This window comes from Apostichopus japonicus, chromosome 9, assembly GCF_037975245.1.
Source record: "Apostichopus japonicus isolate 1M-3 chromosome 9, ASM3797524v1, whole genome shotgun sequence".
NCBI classification, from domain to species: domain Eukaryota; kingdom Metazoa; phylum Echinodermata; class Holothuroidea; order Aspidochirotida; family Stichopodidae; genus Apostichopus; species Apostichopus japonicus.
The window spans coordinates 27,572,052-27,598,737 of record NC_092569.1 but is presented as its reverse complement, the minus strand read 5'-3'; the positions used below and the strand labels follow the sequence as shown (position 1 = coordinate 27,598,737).

At 39.5% G+C, this 26,686-nt stretch overlaps 3 protein-coding genes across 6 annotated transcripts; all 3 read left to right on the top strand.

The window, feature by feature from the left end:
• The first annotated feature begins 250 nt into the window (after window positions 1–250).
• On the top strand, window positions 251–25,782 carry LOC139974368 (2-iminobutanoate/2-iminopropanoate deaminase-like). 4 transcript variants are annotated; one of them, XM_071981455.1, is made up of 7 exons: window positions 251–393; window positions 14,161–14,236; window positions 15,120–15,228; window positions 16,091–16,145; window positions 16,272–16,340; window positions 23,720–23,775; window positions 25,060–25,782. In XM_071981455.1, exons 2-7 carry the CDS (start codon window positions 14,214–14,216, stop codon window positions 25,126–25,128), a joined length of 381 nt encoding a protein of 126 aa, XP_071837556.1. In that variant the 5' UTR covers window positions 251–393; window positions 14,161–14,213; the 3' UTR covers window positions 25,129–25,782. The 4 variants fall into 4 exon arrangements, with proteins under 4 accessions (XP_071837556.1, XP_071837555.1, XP_071837552.1 ...); XM_071981454.1 differs by lacking the exon at window positions 251–393 and adding an exon at window positions 12,748–12,896; XM_071981451.1 differs by lacking the exon at window positions 251–393 and adding an exon at window positions 12,784–12,938.
• On the top strand, window positions 16,418–19,135 carry LOC139974367 (uncharacterized). Its single transcript, XM_071981450.1, has 2 exons — window positions 16,418–16,649; window positions 17,172–19,135. The coding sequence occupies exon 2, from the start codon at window positions 17,312–17,314 to the stop codon at window positions 19,124–19,126; it is 1,815 nt and encodes a 604-aa protein (XP_071837551.1). The 5' UTR covers window positions 16,418–16,649; window positions 17,172–17,311; the 3' UTR covers window positions 19,127–19,135.
• LOC139974366 (uncharacterized) lies at window positions 19,127–23,695 on the top strand. Its single transcript, XM_071981449.1, has 2 exons — window positions 19,127–22,527; window positions 23,050–23,695. Exon 1 carries the CDS (start codon window positions 19,132–19,134, stop codon window positions 21,982–21,984), a length of 2,853 nt encoding a protein of 950 aa, XP_071837550.1. The 5' UTR covers window positions 19,127–19,131; the 3' UTR covers window positions 21,985–22,527; window positions 23,050–23,695.
• Window positions 25,783–26,686: the final 904 nt, after the last annotated feature.

Here is a 26,686-nt window from a genome sequence, read left to right as displayed (position 1 = left end):
CATGCAAGCCACAAGAAATCAGACCCTGATTGATAACATATCCAATAGATGTTTTCCTACTGCTGTTTGGCAATTTTCCTGGGATCACTCGGAGCGGATTGACTAGGACAATAAAAGGAGTATGCCACCCTATACAAACAACCGAAATTGTGTGATTTTCTCAGATACATACACAAAGCTGGTACAAGTAAGAATACACGTATTATTGCCGTTGACCCAGAAAATCATTTACATACACTATTAAATCACGTACAACGTTAAGCACCATTTCAGGAACTTTGACAAGACATGGTGCTGAAGAAAAGCCCAACGAAGCCCAACTTAACGAGAAGACTTAATTGCAACGGCTTTACTATGACCAAACACCTGAAATACTGAAAAACGTTTATCAAGGTAACGAAATGTCTGAATGTAACGGAAACTTTAAAAATGTATTTATGCTCGACACTGCACTTGTTTAGAACGATTGCCATGTTTTTTTAATATGTGGCTTAAGTCATAATATGAACTAGTCAGAATCGCTTCAAACAGTTTGGTTTACAGAGTCCTCTAGAAAAAATGTTTCAGTCATGTCTGTTCATTCATCAATGTCCTGCATCCATTTATATTATGAGTAGTTTAACACAGCCACTGGCATAGATCCCGGGGATAGGGGATGGGGATGTATCCCCCAACATTTGACTGGGTTGGGGGCGGGGTGTCCCATATAATCATCTTCCCTATCTTATGGATAGACACTAACAAATTTCATATCATTATAAGCTAAAACGATCGTAAATACTGTTTAAGCGGCTATATGTCGCTATGCGGACTGCATGTAGCCCGGTAGAGTTGGTTAATTAACTACATTGCTGCCCTTGAGGTGGGGGGGGGGGATTTATTTGGTAGGCTGTTTAACTGAAGCCTAACCGAATTGCTAAAGAAGCTCGACTCAGAGAAACGATGAAAAACGTTTATTGATTTCAAGACGATATATTATCTCCGTCTCATATATAATAATATTGTGATTAAATCAAAACGCTGTAAAATTACTTCAAGATACCGATTTACTATATTATATGACCATAACAGACAGGCCGCTCAGTGAAACATTGACGTTTTTTTTTATTGAATTGTTACAGATTTCTTCATATGGAAGTTGAATGTTTTCATATCTTAAATATGAAATTTTATGTGACATATGTGAGGAAAGAGAGAACTGAAAAAAAAATTATCTTCAAATTGCACCATTTTGCATTTTTCAATATCTCGATTGTCAATAATTCCTGAAAGGCAGGGGGTCACCATAAATCGCTACCTGCAGCTTAGTGATCCAACCGGTCATTCGGGACTTGAAACTACCACCTTCAGAGATCAAGAGGATATTCGGCGTCTTTGGCGCCTCGGATGAAGGGGCGCGAGCCGGCATGTCCGTCTGACCGATCCGCCCGTGCGTGGTCAATAACCATGTGTTTACATGTTTCGTATATTTCAGTGAATGCTTTGGTATGATCTTATGATGTATTGTGTAGTTCGCTATGCTATTGCTCCAATGATCATGGGGCTGTTAGTTAAGTCTGCTAGTTACGCGATGGTAAAACTGTGAAATTGTTTTCTTTTTATATATTCTCTCTATACAGATTTAACTAATTTAGTTACTTGTCAATCTTCTGCAACATTTTATGAAATGCAGTAACATCGCCATCCGAGTCGTCATATAGCCATTACATCAATACACTGTAGCCTACCAGAATCCCAACTAAAAAGGACTGCGATCGGACGGTAAACTTCCCTATTAAAAACTAAGTTTGGCCGAAAACTTTGTAACTTTAAAACACTACAAACAGAACCAAAATCCCAAAACATTGTGACTTTTGACGAAAAAAAGAAGCAAGGAGTATACGGAATACGCGTTACTAAGCAACGACTGAAAACACCAATACGAATCGGGTTGACGCCTCGGCCCTGTGATATTTTGTTTCACTGCAGTCATAAAGGACCGAGTCATAATAAATACGGTAAAATAATCTGAAGTACTGTAAACTAAATTTTATCGTGCGAAGACGTATACAGATTTATATCTCATTGGTGACTACCGAGGTCTTAGAATCCTATATACACTTGTATGTAACTATAACGTGTGTACAACCCGCTGGTACAACATTGCTTGTGTTAATAGTGTTATCGTTTCGTCCTACCCCCACCCACCCCCACCCACCCCACCCCAGCTCTCCCCCACCCCAGCTCTCCCCTCACTTCCGTGAATATTGAAACATTATCTATCGTATTTGTAGCAATACCCGAAGGTGAGAGCGCACACTGGAAGGATGTTGACGGAATTAATGGAATTGTGTGTGCTTTGTGGCTGTTGCATGTGGATTTTAACGGTTATGTTTTGTTGCTGGATATTATTGCTTATGGGAAATCAAGAAAACAGAGCATCGTAACAGCTACTTGAGAAAGAAGTTATAACAAAAAAAGAGCACAAGCATCTACCTCTTCAAAACGGACTTGGATGTGCTGCAAGAAAACGTGTGGTTTTGGATGACATAGTCTTTGACAAACAGAAAGTGAGAAAGAAATCCCTGTGAAGTATGGACTCTGTATCACAATTATGGATATACTACATGTATGTCGTTTAAAGCGCGTATATTCGTCATAAGAACGTTTTCTGTGTTGTTGTTTTTTTCTTTCTTTTTTTCTTTCTGAACTTCATGTTCGACTTGCTTATAGTTCACCCGTCAGTTTGGGCATTGGGGGTAAAGACCAAGGGCGTAGGAACCGGGGGGGCTGGGGGCGCCAGCCCCCCCCCCCCCAGTGAAAAATGTGGGGGCGGAAGTATCGTTCCGCCCCCCCGCTCCGCAAGTCAGAAAACCCCTTTTTCATTTCCAAATGAGAAAAAAATCTCATTTGAAGCACCAAATTGCATCTAAGGCCAGGTGAAAATGCAAAATTCTTTACAAAATGGAGTGGGTGTTGAAGTGTGCTATATTGCACCAAATTGCATCTGAGGCCACCTGGAAATGCAAAAAAATTCCAAAGGGGAGGGGGACACCCCCTCCCCTTAGACCCCTCCCCAGGCCTGCCATCAGTCCTCAGCCCCCCACTCAAAAGTACCTTCCTACGCCACTGGTAAAGACAGTGGCGGAGCTAGGGCTATTGGTCAAGGGGGGGGGGGGGCGAGAATGGTCTGTAGGGGCGCTTTCGACACTATCTAAGCGGAGCGCCACCGCAGGTTGGCGCGGAGCGTACAGACATTTTTTGAGTAAAGATACTCCCTAGATCGCCGGAAATGACCCTTCCCGGGCCTTGCTAATTTGCAGATAAACGAAAGCTGTAAGAGAATTTTGTCAGCACATTACACCAACAAAATATGACAAATGTCAATAGGTAGATAAGAGCGCAATAAAAAAGTCAATAATCGCAAATAAGTAAAAAGTGGTAAAAAAGCTGAAAAGGGCGCCAGCAGTCCATTTGAGTCCGTCAGGGGGGGGGGGGCATCCGGCCCCTGACTGTATGGACGCTCCGCCACTGGGTAAAGACACATCAAGTAAAAGGTTAATGGTATTACCCCCAATAAATCATGCTGGAGCAGGGGCGGGATTTGAGTTGTGAAAGTGGGGGGGCAAACCTGCCAGCAAGACTATCTAAGCGGAGCGCCACCATCGGTTGGCGCGAAGCGTACAAGAAATTTTTTGGCTTTACGAACCCTCCAGATGGCCGGAAACAGTTCTTCCCGAGTGCTCTAAGCTGCATGTAACCATCCTTGAAATATGGATCTCATGTCTGCAATTGTATCTAGATAGTTAATTATCGTTTAAAAATTTGAAGAGGATTGATAGTAGAACATATGGTCAGATGGTGATGTACAACTTTTGTTATACGTCACTATCAGAGCCTTATATAGAGAGAGTTGCGACAACTGAAATTTGGGCGCCATTTTGGGGCCAAATGGGCAACATACAGTATGTGTGGGAATGGGCGTTCAGGTGGATAGGGGAATTTTTCGATGGCATTGTAGAAGTGTGAGCGGGATTCTGGGTTTTATTTTTGGCCTGATAATGTTGTGGTGCTTTTGGGCGCCGAGGCTGTGTAAGTAGGGCGTCGAGTGTCGAACGGGAGGGGGGGGGGAGGGATTGGCTGCGCTCAAGTTCAAGGGGATGAGGTTGGCACATTTGGAAGTCCAAATTCAACAGTTGATATTCTGGTACGGTAAAATTGTATTATGACTGGTTATATATCATATTGTAACACATATTGCACAGTTGCGGAATAATGTACATTCTTCCATTGTTGCCATGGTAACCAAACAAAGCCTGTGATTGGTCAAAATTGGGATTAACTGTAACTTGAGCTAGCAATGGCTGATGAAGTTGATATTTGGACATGTGACTGGTACTGACATGGTGCACAGAATCATGAAGCTAGGTCTTTGAAAATTGGTTGCTATGGTAACTAAATGGACCAATCACATCAGGCTTGGGGCGATTACATCTGAATGTAATCGATTACGATTACTTGAGAATGTATGATTACGATTACGATTACAGCCTAAAGTTGAAGTAATCGATTACGATTACACTGTAATGTAATCATGATTACATTGTGGTTACTTGCACAATCCTCTGCATATCTGTTTAATATAACTCTCTGCCGGGAAATAGGGCAATGAAATAGGGCAAGGGAAGGGCATTTACAGTATATACAGACAAAATTGTGGAAGTATATCTGCAATTCCTACCAGGCATTACACATTTATGCCTTAACACGTTTAAGATGTGTAACCCATAAGTCCAGTAAAAAATACAATTTAAACAGACAAAGAGTAAACAGACAAATACTAAAGTAAAACAAATGAAGATTTTCATGCAACACTATATTTTGTAAACTAATAATTTCTGCATAGCAGCAAAACTAAAAACTGTTTTACATTATAACACCAAAATAAAACTAAACAGCTTTGAAATGGGGCATTCCACAGTACATGGGACATGGAAGGCCAAAATAAAAGTAAATTATTTTCATCAAAAAGTGGTCAACTCTGGTAAAGCAAATTCTGATCCACCAAAATACTTAATTTGCAGAAGCATAAATATGTTGTCAGAAGTCGAAAATTAGAGAAGTTTTCTTTGGGGGGGGGGGATTGCTGGGGGGTGAGTTGCCCGCTAACCATGGTAAAATGCTAGGCCTAGGCTCAGTCAAATTGAATTTCCTGGGTTATGTCCTCTTTTGCTTGGAACTGCCCGGTTGTAAGAATATGAATTAGGATCTGTATACCGTACCTATGTATGACATGGACAAACATGATTCCTGAGCCTAATTTGGCCTATGGTTTTCAGTTGACTCTGTTAGTTTTTATCCTCTAACAGGACACAATGTTCTAGGAAATATTTTTACCTAGCCTACAGTGATATTTTAGTAACCTAATTTTTCAATATTATTTAATAAAAGATAGTGTAGTTCTGGACCAGTTCAATTCAAATCATCAAGTGCAAAGCAGAATGATTAATCATTTCAATGGTCTGCCAGATCGCCACCCAAATTTTCATAAATAATAATCCGAACAAGCTCATGACTCAATGGAGCCAAGCAGTTTTTCATTAGGGGGCTAGGCTAGCCCTTGGTGCTTTGTATTGCACACTGTGCTTCGTAGATCCCCGATTTGTCTTGCCACGCTGGAGCCTTCAATTTAAGGAATATACCCACTAAACTTTGCAGAGATATTTTTATGCACCTTATAACAGATCTCATCCCAACATCGCAACTTTCTTGATCAGAACTTGTTAAAAATAGACCATTTTCATGCCTGAAATTTATGCTCTGTTTTCTGTGATGTTAACTATGCGTGTATGTACACTGCACAGTGCACCATACCCACAGTAACCCACAGTCCTGGTTATCAGGGATGTAAGTGCAGCCAAAAAAAACCCGGAAAACTATTCGGAGAAAACCGGGGGAATGTCGTCCTAACGCATCCTACTCCTAGCTCTGAATACTTACGCACTATCGTTATGTTAGGCTAGCTCAAAAGTATTAGCGCTCTAACACATCATTCCCCTAGTTCTGACTACTTTACACACTATCGTTATGTTAGGGCTAGCTCCAAGTAACGAATACGTCGCAGCGAAATCCGGAATAAAAAACAGTCTCACATTTGAAAGCGATCACGAATATCGACTATCATATGCGTATCCCGTAGATTTAGCCGCTCACAAATATCACAAGCGTTATTTCCGAAACTTATGTCGAGCACCAGCAGTTACGAATCAACGTGAATTAGGCAAGGTTTTTCAACGACAGAAATGAGCTATGGCGATTTGAAGTTCGCACGTACGCAACGATGTTCACATGGCACACACAATGTTGTACAGTGCAATGCGATGTGTAACAGGAAATGGTATTTTGGTTGATCGATGAGTGAAAATTGAAGTTAGCTTGCTGCAACGGGCCAGGCATTTTTGCCGCGTTGTGTATTTGATATTTGTACAATTTTGTGGAACTTAATTGGAATTAAAAAAAAAACCGGATTTCCGTAAAAATACGGAAGACTTACATCCCTGTGGTTATGGACTAGGCTAGGCCTAGTGTTACGAATCTTAGTTCATTGTACTAGGCCTAGGTGAAGTACTCACATCACAAAGTTTGTGATTGGAGTTCGCCTTCCAGTGAAGCCTGTTTACTTTTGCCTCCCAAGTTTTCCTCCTATCTAGGTTTGTTGGGAATCTGAAAAGTTTTGAACCATTTTCGGGACGATTTGAACAGCCCCACGCTGAACAGCCAGGCATTTTGTGATGGCAGCGCAGATGTTGACTGCTCGAACGTACGTTGTTGTCGATCTTACGGCCAGAATTAGTTGGCCCCAAAATGGTGCCATGAGGTCACGTGATCGAAAATTCCGGGACCCGAGTTGTCGCAACTCTCTCTATATAAGGCTCTGGTCACTATCTAAGCGGAGCGCCATCATCGGTTGGCAAGGAGCGTCGAAATTTTCGATGAAAGGTACCCTTAGATCGGTAAAATTAACACCCATATAGGCTTTAAATTGCATCTAAACAATTAATGAACGTGTGTAATGTTAGGGAGGACGGATAGAAGAACTTATATGGTGATGTACAACTGAAGCTTATACGTCACTATTTAGACGGTGCACCACCATCAGTTGGCGCGGCGCGTCGAAATTTAAGCAGAAAGGAAATCCTAGATCAGCGAAAATGACACCTCTGGTAACAATAAATCGCATCTAGACAGTTCTTTCCCCCTAAAATTATTAGTATATTGTGCATTGGACCAATCAAAAATATGTTCAGCACCCACTTCGAAATTCTCCCCGCGGTCCCCACTTCTTGGAGAACTTGGCAAATATTGGGGGCTGAACGAACATACCTTTACCCCCCCCCCCAAACTTTTTTCATGGGGGATAAGCCCCTCAAGTTCACCGGTTCCGTCGCCACTGAAGTCGAGGCGGGGTGACTTTTTGGATTTTACAATGCGACTAGGTGCAACATGGAGCAATATATTTACGGGTCATTTCATAGTACTGGCTGAGATTTGAAAATGAAATTATTACCTGGCAGTACCAGCATTATGTTTGAACTATTGCCAGATTATCAGGCAACATAGAAATTCATAATAAATACTTGAATGTTACTTACTGTTAATGAAGGGCTAGACCACTGGGGGTGGGATGGGGTGGGGAGTGTGTCATGTGTCAGTGTATTGAATTTAATTATTGATATTCCCGATATGCAATTCTGGCTTTGTAAATCGTTTCTCTGGATTTAGTTATTCAACGCATTCAGTAGAGCAGTAACGTTTAAAATCAATTCCTGAAGCTAGCACTGTAGCACATGCCGTGGATTCATCACATGCAGAATTGAATCGCTAGTGTGTTAGCTCCAGGATTCGTAATCTGTGCTGCGGACCATGTGCTAGCTCCAGCTTCAGTTATTCATGCTACATGTTACGATGTTAAACACAAATTTGACTTAGATTCGAAACAAATAGGCCTATTGGATAGCTGTTGTGGGGGAATAATTTCGACTAGGGTTGTGCACATTTGTCTGCAAAAGCGACAAAAAAAGTGACTAAGGTTTGGGAAAAAGTGGGGGGGCAAGTGCCCCCTCTTGCCCCCCCCCCCGTAATCCCGCCCATGTGCTGGAGGATCACGTAATGGTCAATGAGGCTCAGATTTTGCAAGACGCATTTTACTGCCACTATCAAAGCATTTTGCACCACCGAGATTTGACATGTCTAACTGGAATCTAATTTACATTTTAGAGAAAGTAATAGGCCTATGGAGAATGGCAGAGCCTATCGAAAAATATTTTTTTGAAATGTTAAACAATTTGAACGTGCTAAAATTGCGGGGCCAACTTACTGATAATCTATTTACTAGTCAAGAAACCAATGCCCATTGCCTTTTGCAATATTTCGTTACCGTTTTATACGGTGCCGAAGCTCTGGTTATTGTAGTATATATAGGGGGATGGTAAGCATCATTAGCTGTAAACCCTTTGTGCTGTGGCGTAGGTTTTCACACATTTTATGACGCGCCCGTTTACACTGCAAACACGGGCGTCTCGTGAAAGCGGATATGCTCGACAGCACGCAATAGCTGAGTCGTTTGTTAGCTTCGGGATACGGAAAAGATACCTTGCTTATATCGATCATTGCAGCAATTGCTAAAGGTTTCGTTCAGTCTGTGTCAGTTTAGTATTATATTGAAGAGCGTTCGTCAAGGTATTACAATTGAACAATCAAGCAAATGCAAATATACTTTATGTCAATGCAAATATTGTACGTTATGTATGATACGCAGTACACAATATGCGAAGTAAGGGCTATGCCAGAAAGATAACCTACTTACGGTGTATATATATAGCCCACTATATAATGGAATAAGAGTGAAAACAACATTTCTTTTAGAAGAAACCTATCAATATTAAGGCCCGGTCACACTATACCGATATTTTATCGGAATACTATCCGATTTTCCCAGAGGAATCGAAACAGCCTGTTTTTCGTTCGGGTCTTCTAGCCACAGTGATAAAGGACCTGATTTGCTATCTGTTGAGCCATTCCGATGTGGAATAGCCCTCAACTAACTTTTGATATTGACTCCGTTTCCTTTTATCGGTTAGCTATCCGATTTCTCTTCCGATTTTTATCGCTTTTCGATGTGACGTCACTTCAGAATGTAGTCAGTTCTAGAACCCCTCAGATTTTAAGTAGGTATTCGAATATTCTACTGCATTCATTACATTCACTACCACAAACCTCACTCTTCGGCCTTAAATCGGAAAAATCGGACCGTATTTCGATAAAATATCGCTGTAGTGTGACCGGGCCTTTACACATATTCAAAAAAGAATCAATAAAATCAAAAGACAAAGATAGCTTAACTGTGTGCAACAAGAGTAACTCTACTTTTGTTACGAAAAAAATAAAAAATAAAATGATGAAAAGGAAAAGTGAACAAAGAGACAACCGACGTAATAAAAAAAAATCCAAGAGCTACGCTGCTTCCATTATAAGATATTAAAAAAGATACCTTATTGGGACGGATCCGGGATTTTAGAAAGGTCGAGTAATGTGGCGATCAGGGTCGTTGAAGCCGACAACTACCCCCCTCCCCACACCCCGGACAAAGAAATTAAAATTTTGACGTCCAACGTTACCTGTATTCTGTGGCATATTTAAACTTATAAAAGCGGTCGATGACTAAATTCAAACGCAAGCTTTTTGAGATAGATGCCTTTTCATTTTGTGTAAATTGGGAGTGTACACACACCATCCCTAATCCCTAACCCGAACGCTTACCCCTGACCCATATCACCACCATCGCCCTTGGTCCGAACCTGATTTGAACAAAGCGATTAGTTTCGATATGGTATGGTAAAAAATAGAAAATAAAATGATAAATAAATCGAAAATACAATCCCATGTTGTTACGCTAATAAAACCTAAAGCGGATATAGTTTCAACGTAGAACTAATATTGATTCCTTCTTTCCTACAACTAATTTCAGAGGTAAGATGCAGCTTTAATTTAATGTTCCCCCCCCCCCCAAAAATAACAAATGAAAGCAGCGATTTGTAAATGAGATTGATAATATACCAAGAATTCATCAACATTTAACGTAAGTCTTAAAGATTATATATATATATACATATATATATATATATATATATATATATATATATATATATATATATATATGAGGTCCATAGGTTAAAGGCATTGAAGACTCGCAACAAACCGCGTTGCTTGCAAGTGAAGTTTTCTGCTGTGTTGGTTGTTGTAATTACCTGTACATAAAATAACACGTATATTATGAATAATATTATTAGGCCTAGGCACTATATGTTAGCAATCACGATGCTATACCAAATTGAGATTATGTCCATATAAAGTGCACACAGTTGGTCTTCTTAGTCATAATGTAACAAGGTAAAAAAATATAACCTTTTTAATATTTCAGCCATAACTCATATATAGGCTTCATATGTGGATACAGTGTTCGATTTTTCCGGTATCGCATCGCAAAATGCGATCCAAAACGACAAACTTGCGAGACGTTTCCAAATCAGCATCGCACATTGTGCCGATTTGTGCGATACAAATTCCTAGTCAGATTTGGGAGCAAACACTCAAACCTTAACTTACGAACTGTCGATCACAATGTAGAAGTTATAATTTATTGAGTTTATACTCAATGTACAACTTATTCACTTGACCGTATAGCGAAAAAAAAACCTGAAAAAATATTATCCTACCATAGTTAAGTGTAAAGCAAATAGCCTAACCACCTCGGCGGTTACGGATCTCACGTAACTAAACTCCCTGGCCACCTGCCAAAAAAATGTTAACAAACAGGTGTTACACAGGGGATGAGCTTACAGTTGTTGGGAAGGTACCTGGGCAAATTCACAGCACAGCACATGTACCGTGGTACAGTAGTTGGGTATAGGGTTAAACACTACAGTTGTAAAAATGTACGCATAGTGCACGCTATTCATTGTTAGGCAGTCTAGAAACGGGGCTTTGCTGAACGTTGTTTGTTTCATAATATCGGAAGTTTTGTAAGTTGCACTTTTTAAAGATTGAAAGACAGATTAAATCTCTTTTCATTTTATACGATAATATAGCTACTTTAACTTGTCATTTTAAAATTTTCATCAGTTTCGTGACAATTTAAATAAAAAAAGTTGTCAGTATTTTGCATCCTCAACTGCGAATTTTTTCATCGCCAGACATCGCAAAAAATGACAATTTTCGGGGGCTTTCTCCCCCAGGATCCCCACGAGGGGTTCTATACCCCATAACCCCACCATAGCCCTAAGACGGGCCCCTGGACACCACGCCTTTATCCTCTGGGGAAATTGAACAAGGTTTTCCAACACTGCTGAACTGTGCAGTTACTGTATGCATCATGTTCAAGGTTTTCACGGAGGCCTTTGAGGAAATGAATGGTTAGTACAGTGTATATATGCTGCACTAATGCTGTTTGTAGGCCAAGGTTCACGAAGGTCATTGGTTATATTCGCGCGCCGTAGACGTGTTTTTAGATGTTACGGAGAGTCAGGTTTCCATGGATATTAATCGAAAATGAATCTGAGTTTAACTGACGCTAAAGAAATGGATCGTCTTGGGCAGATTAACAAATCATTGCAAGTATAAATAAGTACAGGTAGCTCTGCTGTTAAAAAGAAAAGTTCAATATCGGTTTGCTGTTATCGGCAATTAGGCACAATTTTACCGATACCGATATGCTGCCGATATTGCAAATATCGGCCGATACCGATATTGAAAACGATTATCGTAGCAACACTAGTATAAATATAATAATAAACAAACATTTTCTAGTTAATACATTGATCGCCAACATTTGGTCCGTTTTGTGGTAATTTCAAAACTGCTATTCAATATTGGGGAACTGCTATGCAACAAAAATATTGTATAGCAATTGTCGAAATTTGTTGCTATGCAATTTTTTGGCCATAAGTCGAACACTGTGTGGATATATGAGAACAAGCAAGAAGTATCACTTTTCATTGGGCCCCTCTCATTATCAGCATGTATCATTTCATTTGTTGTGAAACTTGCTGTCCAAAAAAAATGAAAAACACATTGCAAATTATTCTTCTTTCAGTAGGTGCCCGAAAAATTCCCAGCATATTGCCCGAATTTTCACCCAAAAAATTGAAAAACACACAACAAATGTTTCTTCTTTCAGTAGGTGCCCGAAAAATTCTCAGCATATTGCCCGAATTTTCACAAACAAATTTGGTTGGGGGCTACAGCCCCCTAGCCCCCCGCCTCCTACGCCTATATATGGTCATAAATGCCATAGTGTATTACTCGATCATGCGGTAGTGGGTTAAGCATGTTATCAGTAACTTTCATCGTTTGTTCTGTCTTTATACGAAAGAGCATAATTTAAAGTACAGGTGGTTTGAAAATAGGGAGGATCGAAGGTAATATAAACCATTTTAGAAAATCTTTGGTTAAATTTTTATATTACTCCGAGCAAGTAGATGGAAGGGTGGGGGTTCAGTATGTTAAACTGGCTCATTTTCTAGCTCAAAATATGGATGAAATTGAAGTTTGCAAGTGCCATGATAGGCCAAGATCTCAGCTATCATGTGGTGGGTAGGATATACCAGTTGAAAACTTCTATCTATGCTTTGGCAGGTCTGAAAGTGACGAGTTTAGTGTGTAAGTCAATGGAACAATTAATTGTGGTGCGAGACCTAGTGAGAACTTCCGTCTAGACTTACAGATCATATTACTTTTATCAGTTAGTGTGTAATTCGATGGGGCCTGTAATAGGCGTATGCTACTTTCAGTGAACTTTCGCAGAACTGGTTGCTCGTAAACTTTACGTTAAGTTTGTCTTGTTAGGGGTCGCGTCGAAAGTAAGATATTCTCATCCTCCAAGTACATTGATATTTCAGTAGGTTTGTGACCATTAAAGATAAATATTCACTAAAAGTTATGTTGTATGCATTACTGTCTACAAGGAATTAGCCTAAACTTACGTTTGGTCCTAATCATGATAATACAGAAGTTAGTCAGGTCTAGGCCTATACAGTATATTGACGTCAAAATGTCTTACTATTTAGGCATTATCAGCTATACTAGGCTATAGGTTAGGTTGAAGCCTATGAACTTGAAGCAGTTTAGGGTCTTGGTTACGATACAGGGTCTAGCACTAGACTAGCTTTAGATGTAGCCTATGTTGTAGTGTTTCACTATAATAATAGCTAGGCCTATGCTGCAGAACTCTAAGTTACTTTGGTGCACCAAACTAACTTAGAATTCTTACTCTTAGACTGAACAAATACAGTAACTTTTTAAAGTAGGCCTAGTACTGTAACTTAAGATCCTGATTCATTTGAATGTAATGATAAATTATCAAATAAATTCCACAAGTCACATTCTTCATGTTTCTTTCCTTTACTTTTTTTTTTAGTTTGCAAAAATTTGAAGAAAACAAGTTGAATGAATTTCTAGTGTCCTCCGATGCACATGCATGCCTATACCCTAATTCAATAAACAAAATAAATGAAATGAGAATCTAACCAAAACTCTTACATTTTGAAAAGCATAACATTAAAGGCATTGAAGACTCGCCCCAAACCGTGTGTGGCCATCTCAAAAAGTTAACTTCCTTTTGCTTGCAAGTGACGTTTTGTTTGTGTCGCTACAAAATGCACACAGTATTGAAACGTGATACCTTGTTATTTTTAGCTGGACCTGAGATGTCCATTGCTGTATCGTTCATACACTGTGCTGTGGGTATTGACCGCAGCTGTATGTACTGACTGTACACTAGTGTCTAATTACCGACGGTAGCAAGCTGTGTGTGTATTTTCTGGGATCGATGGTGGTGTTTAACACTTCTGTTACACCTCATTCGAAACTAGGTCAGATTACCGGCATTAGACGTTTCTTTTTGCGCGAGTCTTCACACCCTTTAACCTACAAAGAAATCTAAAGTTCTGTGGTTACACACGTGACTAGTCATATTGTACTGTAGCAATATGCCTAGTCTAAAGTCAATCAAGGATAATGTAAAATACAGTAGTCCATAGCCTACAATATTTTTAACTCAGGTATGATTCATACCAAATGAAATTCTTGTGATCATTCTCATGTCGAACTGGTTACTGTTCACAGTGTTGTCACAGAATCTCACTGTCAGCTTACCAGTACTGTATTCCTGATTTAACATGGCAGCTCCAATACCCATCAGGTGAGAACCATGAATGCTTTTCATCAAGCTGTATTTATTTGTTTTTCATTAGTGAACAGAAATATTGTTTTCATTGCTCACTTTCTGTTTTATATTTTAAAGCATCAGAATTTTAACTTGAAAACATAGACTAGAAACTGAGCTGCTTATGGGACTACTGTAGGGGAGAGACTTCCCATTGTTTACTTTACTTCATTATTAATGAAACTGTAGTACTTGTGCTATTCAGTGAAATTACATGCATAATTCCTTATGCCTACACCTTAGCAAATATTTGAATATGGTATTAGACGGTAAGATTACCTGATGTTAGTAATCTCTATAATGATCCCGATATATTTTGGAAGACAGTGTACTTTCGTTTGCTGCAACTACGTTATTACTAAAAAGTTTGTAGTAAATGCATTTAAACTACATGATTACTGATTACTGTTCATTGACTGAAAGATTGTAAGGAGAACCTAGATGGTGATAAAAATATGTGTGAATTTGGATAAATTCTAGCGTGTTTTTTCATCTACAGTTGCATACATTATTTCAGCTGGGATAAACTGATAACCATTAAGTACTGTATTCTCCTGTGATCAATTTCTTTGGTTCAGAACATAATGTTTGTGCATCAATTCACTCTTTTGCATTTTGCATTCAACTCTTTTGCATTTGTACTCAGTAAATACTTTTTGCATATCAGTTGGAGTAGCAGCCTACTGTACAGTAGCAGCCTTGCAGTACTAGTGGTACATTTTATACTCATTAATGCAAAACTTTAGAAAATACTACAGTCATAATGTCTCTTAATTTCCTTTTCTTTTTTAATGGAGACAAATGCCCTTTAAGTTTGAAGCATAAAATATGTTTTTTTTCTATTTGAATAAAAATGTAGCCCAGTCGTGATTGATGGAAAGACGGCATATCTTTCTGGACAGTTGGGATTGGATCCTGACAATAACTTCAAGTTAGTACCAGGAGGCATTGAACCTGAGACTCGGCAAGTAAGTGCACAGTACACGCTCACTGCATGACTCTCTGTATTAAATTAATGCTATTAATTTGTTCTACACAATAAACTTTCATCAATTTGAGAAGCCTGTTTGACTAAAGAAGAATTTGTAAGATTCCAGCAATGTAGGCCAGTGCCTAATATTCAAACTTTCAAAACAAATTGTTCTTGCACTAAAAAGGAGCCAAGATTTACGATAATTTAATTGCTGATAGATTTTATTGTTGTTGTTTGTGCATGTACAACTGGTAGATTAGAATTCTACTCTATCAACAACGGTGGCAGAAGTTAAGTCATTACTGTGAAAGTTGATATGAAGGAAACCGATTCACAAAGTTATGTGTACGGAGCAAATTGTCATTAGGGTGCTAACTTTATAGTTAAGTTGTCTAAGAATGAAAGTGTTTTAATTTGTGACCTGAATAGCTAATAAGTATAACAACTTGTGCAGTTACACCCACAGCTGGAGAGAAGAAAAGAACTGGTTGAAAAATGTAAATGTTTCCAGATCACTTTTTCATATTATTGCTTGCTGTAGTCTTAGAGAAGTGTGAAAGCTTGAGAGTAATGCCGCATTTCTGGTACTGTAGCAATTGTAAGTTTTACAGCCGACATCCTAGAGAAAAATGACAAACTGATGTATGTAAGTAATCCAAATCTGACAAAATTTGCTCAGATGCTTTATTCTGGTTACTCAAAGAGTAGTTAGATACTTGAGATTTTGCAGCATTATTGAGCCTATGTGCCCAAATTTTGAGAAACCGTTGGATTATGTACAGCTCGTTAAAGCTTGAAAGAAATTATTGTCACAAGCGGACAATATCCTACATTCTGTACGATTTATTTTCCCACAGACGTTTAACAACATTGGCAGAGTTCTTCGAAGCCAAGGGCTGTCCTATGAAGATGGTGAGTGGAGTTTCTAAAGAAGCATTCAATTTGTTAAACAGAATAGACCAACTTGAACTTGTGAATAAGCCCTGATTTGCAAGCAAAATGAAAAAAAAAATCATTCCTTTTCCATTTTTCTCCTAGTGGTGAAAGTGACAGTGTTTCTCACAGATCTCAATGACTTTTCCAAAATGAATGAAGTCTACAGACAGTGTAAGTTTGTCTAATCTTACTTAGTCATTTCTTAGTAATCTTGACAACCTTATCACCTGCATCATACTGACTGTAACAGTCGCCATCCCTAGAGTTGTTTGTTGATTAATGTACTATTTTCTGCCCTATCGGCGTTCCACTGTTTCCTTTCCAACACAAATAAACTTATCTTGTTGTTGCTATGTAGTTTACCACGCTGATGCTACTGCTACAGCTACTAACGATAAAACGATATATACAGTATACGAATGGTCAATACCATTTCATTCATTAAATTTAGTGGGTTCAGTCCCTGAAGGAAGACATAAGGTATGATTGCAACATATTATTAATTGTAACCTTTAAGATCAGAAATGTTTGATTATCGTCTTACTGTGGCTCCTCGTATTATTTCTTGGGCCTAAATTGTGTACTTGCTCTCCGTAGTATTGCATTCCTAGTCATGTTAATATGTATAGTACAGTGTGTAAGGCTATCTTTCTCTGTGATTTCAGTGTGCCAATATATTAAGGCCTAAGCTTATTATCGTGGAAGTATATTCATATTGTTTACTGTGTGTGCCTACGCACTGTCATGTCCCGTAGCCTACATATTATGTTGTAAAGGTTCAAGTGTGAGTGAATCTTAGTGGTAACACCTTAATCTTATTCGTTTGTATTGTAATTGAACTAGCCTACTCCTTAATTGCACATGTCCTTGAGTTTGATTGCATATATATGATTTATTGTGTTGCATGTATTGAGGTTTTCAGGTTAAATCAGTATAGTAAGTTTACCAATCACACGAATCACTTACATTGTAAATTTAAAGGTTGTTACTTCTTCTTCTCAGTTTTGACGGTTTTCTAGAGAAATATACCAACCCGTAACCAAATCTGATGTCTATGTTATTTCTTGGCTGGAGCCCGCTACAGTCAAAACTTATCCGAAGTTTAAGATTGGCATCTGCTGAAGTTGTATCAGTGAAATTCAATGTCTGAGCAAGGTAAAGACAAACATGAGCCTGAGGGAGAGGCTATGGATTCTCAACTAGAGCCACAGTTGAGTCACCTTGAGAATCAGCCTAACCCACAAGATGATTCAGAAGCCAGCTTAGTACGCAGAGGAATTAGAGATCGCAAGCTAACAGAAAAGGCTCAACAGAATCTTGATGAAGAAATTCATCAACGTAATTATAGAGTAGAGGCCTCATATGAGAAGTGGCGTCAGCGTGCCTCAGAGATTCGTAAGGCCCTAAGAAAGATACAGCCCCTCGACCAACTGCTTGAGTTCCAATCCACCATAAAGAAGCTTCAAGACTCAGTAGTGACTTCCTATGAAGAGCTCAGAAGGATTAATGTTCCAGACAAGGTCACTGTGTCCAAGGTCGACAATTGTTGTGCCATTTCGAGGGAACTGACAGAAGTGCTAACACAACGTAGGCTTGAAGAGATTGATACACACCAAGAAAGAGAACAAATACGAGGATTGAAATGTGCTCACCCGTCCGTATTTGGCGAGTCTATCAGTGACCAATCTGTGCAGTCTAGAATGAGTGTAGTATCCACCATTTCATCAATGAAGGCGAAGGCAGATGCAGAGAAAGCTGAGAAACTAGCTGCTGCAAAGGCCTTAAGGGAGGAGCAACATCAGAAATCAAAACTCCTTCAAATGCAAATGAATTTGGAAGAAGAAAAAATGAAGTTGGAAGCTATGCAAGCAGATGCAGCTGTGAGAATTGCTGAAGCTAAGTGTGAAGTTTTGTCAGAAGCTGCTGAGGACCCAGAAGACATATGCCTTGATAAACCTGTGCGTCTGAATCCCTTGGCTGCTAGTTTTAACCCAGTTCCTCACTATGATGGTGAACCTTATCAGGAGTTATCAGTTGGTCATGCTCTCGGTGGTGAGTCAATAAATAATCCAGTTAGTGAATCCTCATTGGCACAGGCTCTGACAAGTGCCATGGACCGCAGCCGTCTACCCGTGCCAACCCCAAAGGCTTTCTCTGGAAATCCAATTGAATTTGTGACTTTCAAAAGAAGTTTCAAGACGCTCATTGAAAATAAGGGAACACGTGCAGAAGAAAAGATTTATTACCTGCAGCAATATGTGACCGGAGAGGCAAGAGAATCTATTGCTGGTTGCTTCTATGGAAGTAACGAAAGTGACTACCAAAGAGCATGGGAGACATTGGAGAAGAGATATGGTCACCCTTTCAAAGTGCAAGAAGCCTTTCGTGACAGACTGGATAAATGGCCCAAGGTTGGTCTTAGGGACAATGTTGCACTGCAGAAATATGCAGACTTCCTCAACAGCTGCCGTGATGCAATGCCTCATGTGAAGGGTCTTAGCATTCTTAACGATTGCAAGGAGAATCAAAAAATGACAGCAAAGCTTCCTGACTGGGCGATAAGCCGCTGGAGTCGAGTAGTGACAGCGGGGTTAGATGAGGGTCATGACTATCCTACATTCACGCAATTCGTATCATTTGTTGAGAAGGAAGCAAGAGTTGTATGCAACCCAATTGCATCATTTTTGGCAGTTAAGAGATCAGAGTCAGCCTGTGATAGTAAATTTCAAGTGGAGAAGAGGAAATTTTCACGTGCTCTAGTCACAGATGCTGGAAAGTCTCCAAACAGATGGTCTCAACATCCTAATGATGATTTAAAGGGGGGATATTCCAGCTCCAGTGCCAAACCTGTAGAAAAGCCAAAAACATGCCCCTTTTGCAACGGAGAGCACTACCTATCATCCTGCACAGTGTTTGCTGACAAGAGTATAGATGAGAGAAACTCATTTATCCAGTAGCAGTGATGTGTGATGTAGAGAAGATGTTTCATAGGTTTCACGTCAGCCCTGAAGATAGAGATTACCTGAGATTCTTGTGGTACAAGGGAGGCGATACTAAGAAGGAACCACTAGAGTACAGAATGAATGTCCACCTGTTCGGTGCCACATCATCACCTGGATGTGCCAATTTTGGTATGAAGCATCTTTCAAGAATGTTTGAAGAAGAATTTTCCTTGGCTGCCCCATTCTTACGTCAGGACTTCTATGTTGACGATGGGGTCACCAGTGTGAAGAATGCCAGAGAAGCCAAGGAACTCATCAAAGAGGCTTGTGAACTGTGCTCTAAGGGAAATCTGCGACTCCACAAATTTGTTTCAAACGACCGCTCTGTCATCGAAGATATACCACTCAGTGAACGTGCGACAGACGTTCAGGACATTGACCTAAGCAGAGATAAGCTTCCTGTTGAGAGAACCCTTGGCATACATTGGAACATAGAAGATGACTCGTTCACATTCCAGATTGGTTTGAAAGAACGCCCTGACACCCGTCGTGGAATCTTGTCAGTAGTTGCGAGCATTTATGATCCTCTGGGATTCATTGCGCCATTTGTGCTGGAAGGGAAAGCCATTCTGCAAAGGATGTGTAAACAGGGCACTTCATGGGATGAGCCAGTCACTGATGAATTGCGTCCACGGTGGGAGAAGTGGAAGAGTGATATCCTTAACTTAGAGAACACCAACATTCCTAGATGCTACAAACCCCTTGACTTTGGGCCTGCCACCCGAGTTGAGCTGCACCATTTCTCCGATGCGAGCACTGATGGATACGGAATGTGCTCTTACCTGAGATTCATTCGAGAAGATCATGTCTACTGTTCTCTGGTGATTGGAAAGGCAAGAGTTTCTCCGACTAAGGTTGTAACAGTTCCTCGTTTGGAACTTACAGCTGCCGTAGTTGCTGTAAAGATCAGCATCAAGTTGAAGCAAGAACTACACATGCATATCGACAGTGAATATTTTTGGTGTGACTCCCAAGTTGTATTAGCTTACATCAATAATGATGCGAAGAGGTTCCATGTTTTTGTGTCAAACAGAGTACAGTTTATAAAGGAGCATACGGAACCTAACCAGTGGCACTACATCTCTACAAGAGAAAACCCTGCAGATCACGCTTCACGTGGTCTCTGTGTCTCAGAACTGCTCTCATCAAACTGGTTCACTGGTCCAGAGTTTCTTTGGAGTGCTGATCCTGTCACAGATTGCTCAATAGAACCAATGCTTATCATGGGAGATCCAGAAGTAAGAGCCCAATCTCTGAGTGTTCAAGCCACAAGAGCCTGTGATATATTGGAGAGACTATCTAAGTACTCCAACTGGAGCCGACTTACTAGGATTGTTGCCAGGATTCGACGACTTGCTAGTAGAGAGACTGGCAGTGTGTCTCTTACAGTTGAAGAAATCAATCAAGCTTGTGTCTCTGTGGTTAAGATTGTTCAGCAAGAACACTTCAAGGAAGAATTACAAGCACTGAAGATGCAACGGAATGTTTCGTCGACGAGCAAACTTTTCACCCTCAACCCTTTCATTCAAGATGGCATGATCAGAGTCGGAGGACGTTTGAGAAAGTCCATGCTCTCACTTAATGAGAAACATCCTGTAGTACTGCCTAAAAATGGACACATGACTGAATTGATCATTGCCCACTGCCACAGTCTGACCAAACACCAGGGAAGAGGTCAGACAATTAACGAAATCAGAAGACAAGGGTATTGGATCCTTGGTGGAAGTAAGACAGTAGCTACCTTCACTAGAAAGTGTGTTCTTTGCAGAAAGCTTCGACGACCTGTAGAAGAGCAGAAGATGGCAGATTTGCCAGAGGATCGTGTTGAGCCATCCCCTCCCTTTAGCTTCTGTGGTATGGACTGCTTTGGTCCTTTCATCACAAAACAGAACCGCAAGGAATTCAAGCGCTATGGGTTGATATTTACCTGCCTCTGCTCCAGAGCTGTTCACATTGAAATGGTGGAAGATCTGTCTACTGACGCATTTATTAATGCACTACGTTGCTTTATTGCCATTAGAGGTGCAGTAACACAGATAAGGTGTGATCATGGAAGCAACTTTATTGGAGCCGACAATGAGTTGAGAGCTGCCTTGAAAGAGTTAGATGTTAACCAAATGACAGCCTACCTGACTCAGAAGCAGTGTAATTTTGTATTCAATGCTCCTTATTCAAGTCATGCTGGAGGTGTATGGGAGCGCCAGATCAGATCAGTCCGGAACGTATTCAACGCTACCATAGCCTTGTACCCTGGACGCTTAGATGATGCTTCTCTGAAATGTTTTTTGTATGAAGCAATGGCAATCATTAATGGCCGACCATTAACACCAGCAAATATGACAGATCCCTCTGCTGAACCGCCTCTGACACCAAATCATCTGATTACCATGAAGCCCACCGTTGCCCTGCCACCTCCAGGACATTTTGTAAAGGAAGACCTGTATGCTAGAAGAAGATGGCGTAGAGTTCAGTTCCTCTCAGAACAGTTTTGGTCTCGATGGAAGAGCGAATACCTCCAAACCTTGCAAGAGAGAGGAAAATGGAGTCTTTCAAGGAGAAACCTGAGAGTCGGTGACGTTGTCCTTGTCAAGGATCATGACACTCCACGCATGAAGTGGCCCTTTGGTGTTATAGTATCAACTACTGCCAGTGAAGATGGTCTAGTGAGGAGAGCTTGGGTTAAGGTTGGGTCCAGAGATTTAAATTCAAAGGGACAACCTAGGAAAAAATTGTCCATATTGGAACGTCCTATTCAAAAACTTGTTCTCCTTGTGGAACATGAGAGAGATCTCTCTCTGGCTCATGAGACATAATGTATGAAGGTTTGTTGTTGTCATTGACATATTTTGTACTTAAAGGGTGTTCTCATGGTAGAGTTAGTAAGATTGTATTATTTCTAGTTTTTGACTTACTTCTGTAGGAGTTCTGGTTTAATTTGCATACCAGTTCTTGTTATTTGTTTAAGTCACCATAAATCTTGTTGGGACATTGTATGTACTCTAAAGTTGTAATATTGTATTTAACCTGGCGACTGAGTTTAAATTCCTTTCTCAAGTTGTAGGTCAACTTGTTACTGCCATTGTAAGTGTGATTGTTTTAATAAGTAATTTGGTGGGAGTGTAACAGTCGCCATCCCTAGAGTTGTTTGTTGATTAATGTACTATTTTCTGCCCTATCGGCGTTCCACTGTTTCCTTTCCAACACAAATAAACTTATCTTGTTGTTGCTATGTAGTTTACCACGCTGATGCTACTGCTACAGCTACTAACGATAAAACGATATATACAGTATACGAATGGTCAATACCATTTCATTCATTAAATTTAGTGGGTTCAGTCCCTGAAGGAAGACATAAGGTATGATTGCAACATATTATTAATTGTAACCTTTAAGATCAGAAATGTTTGATTATCGTCTTACTGTGGCTCCTCGTATTATTTCTTGGGCCTAAATTGTGTACTTGCTCTCCGTAGTATTGCATTCCTAGTCATGTTAATATGTATAGTACAGTGTGTAAGGCTATCTTTCTCTGTGATTTCAGTGTGCCAATATATTAAGGCCTAAGCTTATTATCGTGGAAGTATATTCATATTGTTTACTGTGTGTGCCTACGCACTGTCATGTCCCGTAGCCTACATATTATGTTGTAAAGGTTCAAGTGTGAGTGAATCTTAGTGGTAACACCTTAATCTTATTCGTTTGTATTGTAATTGAACTAGCCTACTCCTTAATTGCACATGTCCTTGAGTTTGATTGCATATATATGATTTATTGTGTTGCATGTATTGAGGTTTTCAGGTTAAATCAGTATAGTAAGTTTACCAATCACACGAATCACTTACATTGTAAATTTAAAGGTTGTTACTTCTTCTTCTCAGTTTTGACGGTTTTCTAGAGAAATATACCAACCCGTAACCAAATCTGATGTCTATGTTATTTCTTGGCTGGAGCCCGCTACACTGACAACTCACTATCAGAGTGATCTGGTTTGAATTGAACTTCTACGAAGGTCACCTGCTCCGATACTGTAAGTTTGTAGACCTACGGTAGGTTGAATGTTGAGCTTTGAGTTGTGTCTAGTATGTACTCGATTCAATTGAATTCAAGTCAATTTATTTCTTATATGTACATAACTCACTGACAAAAGAAGTTAGAACAAAGAATTACATAATATTACATACAATGGACTCTAGAAAAAAAGAACACTGTTGTGTGGTGCTGTGTAATTCTCATATAGAGTATACAGTAGATTTGTGACATAATGACAGACTGTTAGTGTTCGTTGTGTAATATCTGTGACATCATATCTATGCAAGGCAGTGGTTGGCTTGTTGCAGATCACTGTACATCAGGATGTATTAATGTACATATCAAGAATTCTTCAAATACCTACTAGAATTGGTACCAAGTGACTATAACATTTGTAGACATATTGATTGCCTTATAAGCCAATTATTACGACAATTGTTATGTTTGCAAACACAACCAGCTTGTACTAAATTTGAATTGACATATTAAGATTGTCATATTTATTTTCTGATTTTACAGATTTTCCCAAAAACTTCCCTGCCCGTTCAGCATTTAAAGTAGCTGGCCTTGTATTGGTAAGTGTTCTATGGGTAGCAGTTTATGGAATTTCTCAGGGAAAATTCAGTAAAGTTGAAGGTTTACAGTTTTGTTTGAGACCAAAGGCCTCCTCACACAACTCATTGGTTACTTGTCTCACCCACACACCAAAGTGTGCACAATTCAAGCAATCCTTCCTGGGGCACTACAGAGCACCACATCTACGTGTCCTCTAGGGAAATTCCCATAGGGTGCAGCCACAAACAGGTGCACGCAACTATATTTACAAATGTCCTCACAAGTCCCCATTTATACACTTGGGTGAAGAGAGGCGATGGTGATAAAGTTCCCTGCCCAAGCACACAATGTATTAATGATTACATGTCATATTGAGCACATTTGATAGATATGCTAATATTCTACTTTTAAATATTCATTAAGATTGATATTCTAACAGCCATATTCCTATTCCATTTTCTCTAATATCAACCACCTTAATTACCTCCCATGGGTTTCATGCTGAGATGTTTATAAAGAACATTAAAGCTTGAAATGCTTTGGTGTTGAACTGGCCATTTTTCTTAAATCGCTCGGTTCCATTTCGAACGGTCTAGCTAAAGGTGTGTCTGGATGTGATGCAGTCTGTGGTTAATCTAAGAAGGGACAGTGCCCCTGTAAACACTTGCCAGCCTTTCGCAAGAAGAATTTGAATTGATTAAATGGATGCTTACTTTGTGAAATGTTAACAGATTGAATCTTTTTTGCTTCAAAATTGTATTTTTGGGACTAAATGATGACAGAGACAAAAAAATGGTGTGCAAAGTACTTTGAACTTGGAAACTTTGAACCGTTTTACAGAGTTTATAAAAGTGTCTCCACCATTGACATACTAAGCATAATCATGCAGCTTTGTCAAGAGAGTGATTGGGGGCAAGAGTGTTACTGTTTTTTTTTTTTTTTTTTTTTTTTTTTCATGGGTTCGAATATTCTAATGATGATAGTGAAGAGGAAGACATATATAACACATGATTTGACAATTGATTTTGATATAGATTAATTGTACAGAAATAGAGACTACAGCACTGTGGGCTCATGGATCTAACTTTGAAGGCAGAACAAAATGGTACTTTGTATTCTTAAAGAAAGGGACAAGATGAGACCATCTGGATATCTTCTTTGAAAGCTTTTAGTACCAATGTCAAATACTGTATGAAAGTTAGCATCCCTTCAATGAATTAAAACAATATATATTTTTCAATCTTTTTGATATCCAGAATAAATCTGAAATTTAATTTTGATCTTGTTTTGAATGATCATTTCAGAATGCAAGAATCGAGATAGAATGCATAGCGTCATTTGGCCATGCCGTTCGACCGATGAGCAAGCTGTGATTGGACCGTTGTCTATCTTGAAACTGATGACAATTGCCATGACAACTTCATCACCTCATTATAATAGTATAATTGCGAAATTTGCTGCTGTAATAATGAAGAAAATCATACAGATTCAATCTATGTAAACACGAAATGGATTTTTGACTTTATAGGCAACAGTTTATAATGAAAGAGAAAAGTGGCTTCCATTCTTTTTTAATTTGATGCTTGGAAAGAAGACGGCGCATCCAGCCGAGATGCAGCGATCGATATGAAAATGAAATAATGACACTTTGCCTTATGATGTTTGATTACAATGCAGACAAAACAGCATAAAGTACTTTGTGAGGTCAATTGCTAGGGATTTTTGAGAAGTGGTTTATTCAAATGAAGATTGCAAGTTACGCTGCCAAAGGGCATGCTGTATGAATCAAAAACGATGATGTGGAAAGTTCAGATTTTAAAATGACCACTTTGCTATTTACATGTGGACTATACTGTTAAGAAAGTGTCTTGGAGGTAAAACCAGAGTTGTTAGCAAGTGTCACATGGATGGGTCAAGACACTAGTGGGTCCAGAGTACTCACTGACAGAAGGGGTGGGCAAATGATTTGTTTCCAGACTGTGCCCTGGGTGTTATATTTTGCAAAATGTATAGCAAAGTTAAAATAATTGTAATAATGTCCAAATTATTATTATCGTATTTGCCTGATCTTCCTCACCAAATTCGTGGGGTATGTGCTGTATCTACCTCGCCAAATTGGTAAGTATATAGCACGAAACCTGCATATGTCAATTTTAATTCAACATATGTCGATCTCTTCCACATTTGTATGTATTGTATGTATTTTAGATCCTCTTGCAAGCAGGAACTCGGGAAGAAGCCTCATTGGCTTATCAAAGCCGCAAGCTGACCGAAATCAGTCTCTAAGATTCATATTTAACGTCCATGATTATGAATTGTCAATTGTCAACAACTCTGTAACTTGACAACATACATTAATCTTGGAGTGACTCGAACCGGGGACCTTATGATTGGAAGGCAACGGCGTTAACCACTGAGCTAACACTCCTTAGTGTTGATTCCTTGTTGATATGTTGATTCCTTCCAATCGCAGCACTAGAAAACAACATGTGACACTTGTCGTCCAATGAGAGCATGAGAAACCGACAAATGTAAAGTTAATATGACAAAGGCCTATGTAGATTTCTTTCACATTTGACAGGTCTATTCCCATCGAAGCACTAGAAAATATCATGTGACAATTGTGGTCCAATAAGAGCATGAAAACCTGACATGTGTCAATTTACTTAGACTTATGTCGATTTAATTTGACGTATGTCGAGTTCTTCCAATCAGAGCACCAACATCTGTCAGTGTAATTCAACATATGTCGATTTATATGGCAAGTTTTGAGAAGGACAGGAGTGTGACGAGTGTTACCTCGAACGCCTAGCGTTATTCTTCCAGGCTAATAACATACGCGATGACAGAGCCGTGAGTACGTTCAACACTGTGGTAGGTCCGGTAGCCTATGCGTTGTTAAAATCGCTATCGTCACCGACGGGCTACAAT

Coding starts and splice junctions, on each gene's coding strand:
- LOC139974368 (XM_071981455.1), top strand. CDS start 14,214: ATGGCAGCTCCAATACCCATCAG. Junction 16,146..16,271: donor AGGGCTGTCCTATGAAGATG/GTGAGTGGAGTT, acceptor TTTTTCTCCTAG/TGGTGAAAGTGACAGTGTTT. Junction 23,776..25,059: donor AAGTAGCTGGCCTTGTATTG/GTAAGTGTTCTA, acceptor TGATCATTTCAG/AATGCAAGAATCGAGATAGA.
- LOC139974367 (XM_071981450.1), top strand. CDS start 17,312: ATGTCTGAGCAAGGTAAAGACAAACATGAGCCTGAGGGAGAGGCTATG.
- LOC139974366 (XM_071981449.1), top strand. CDS start 19,132: ATGTGTGATGTAGAGAAGATGTTTCATAGGTTTCACGTCAGCCCTGAA.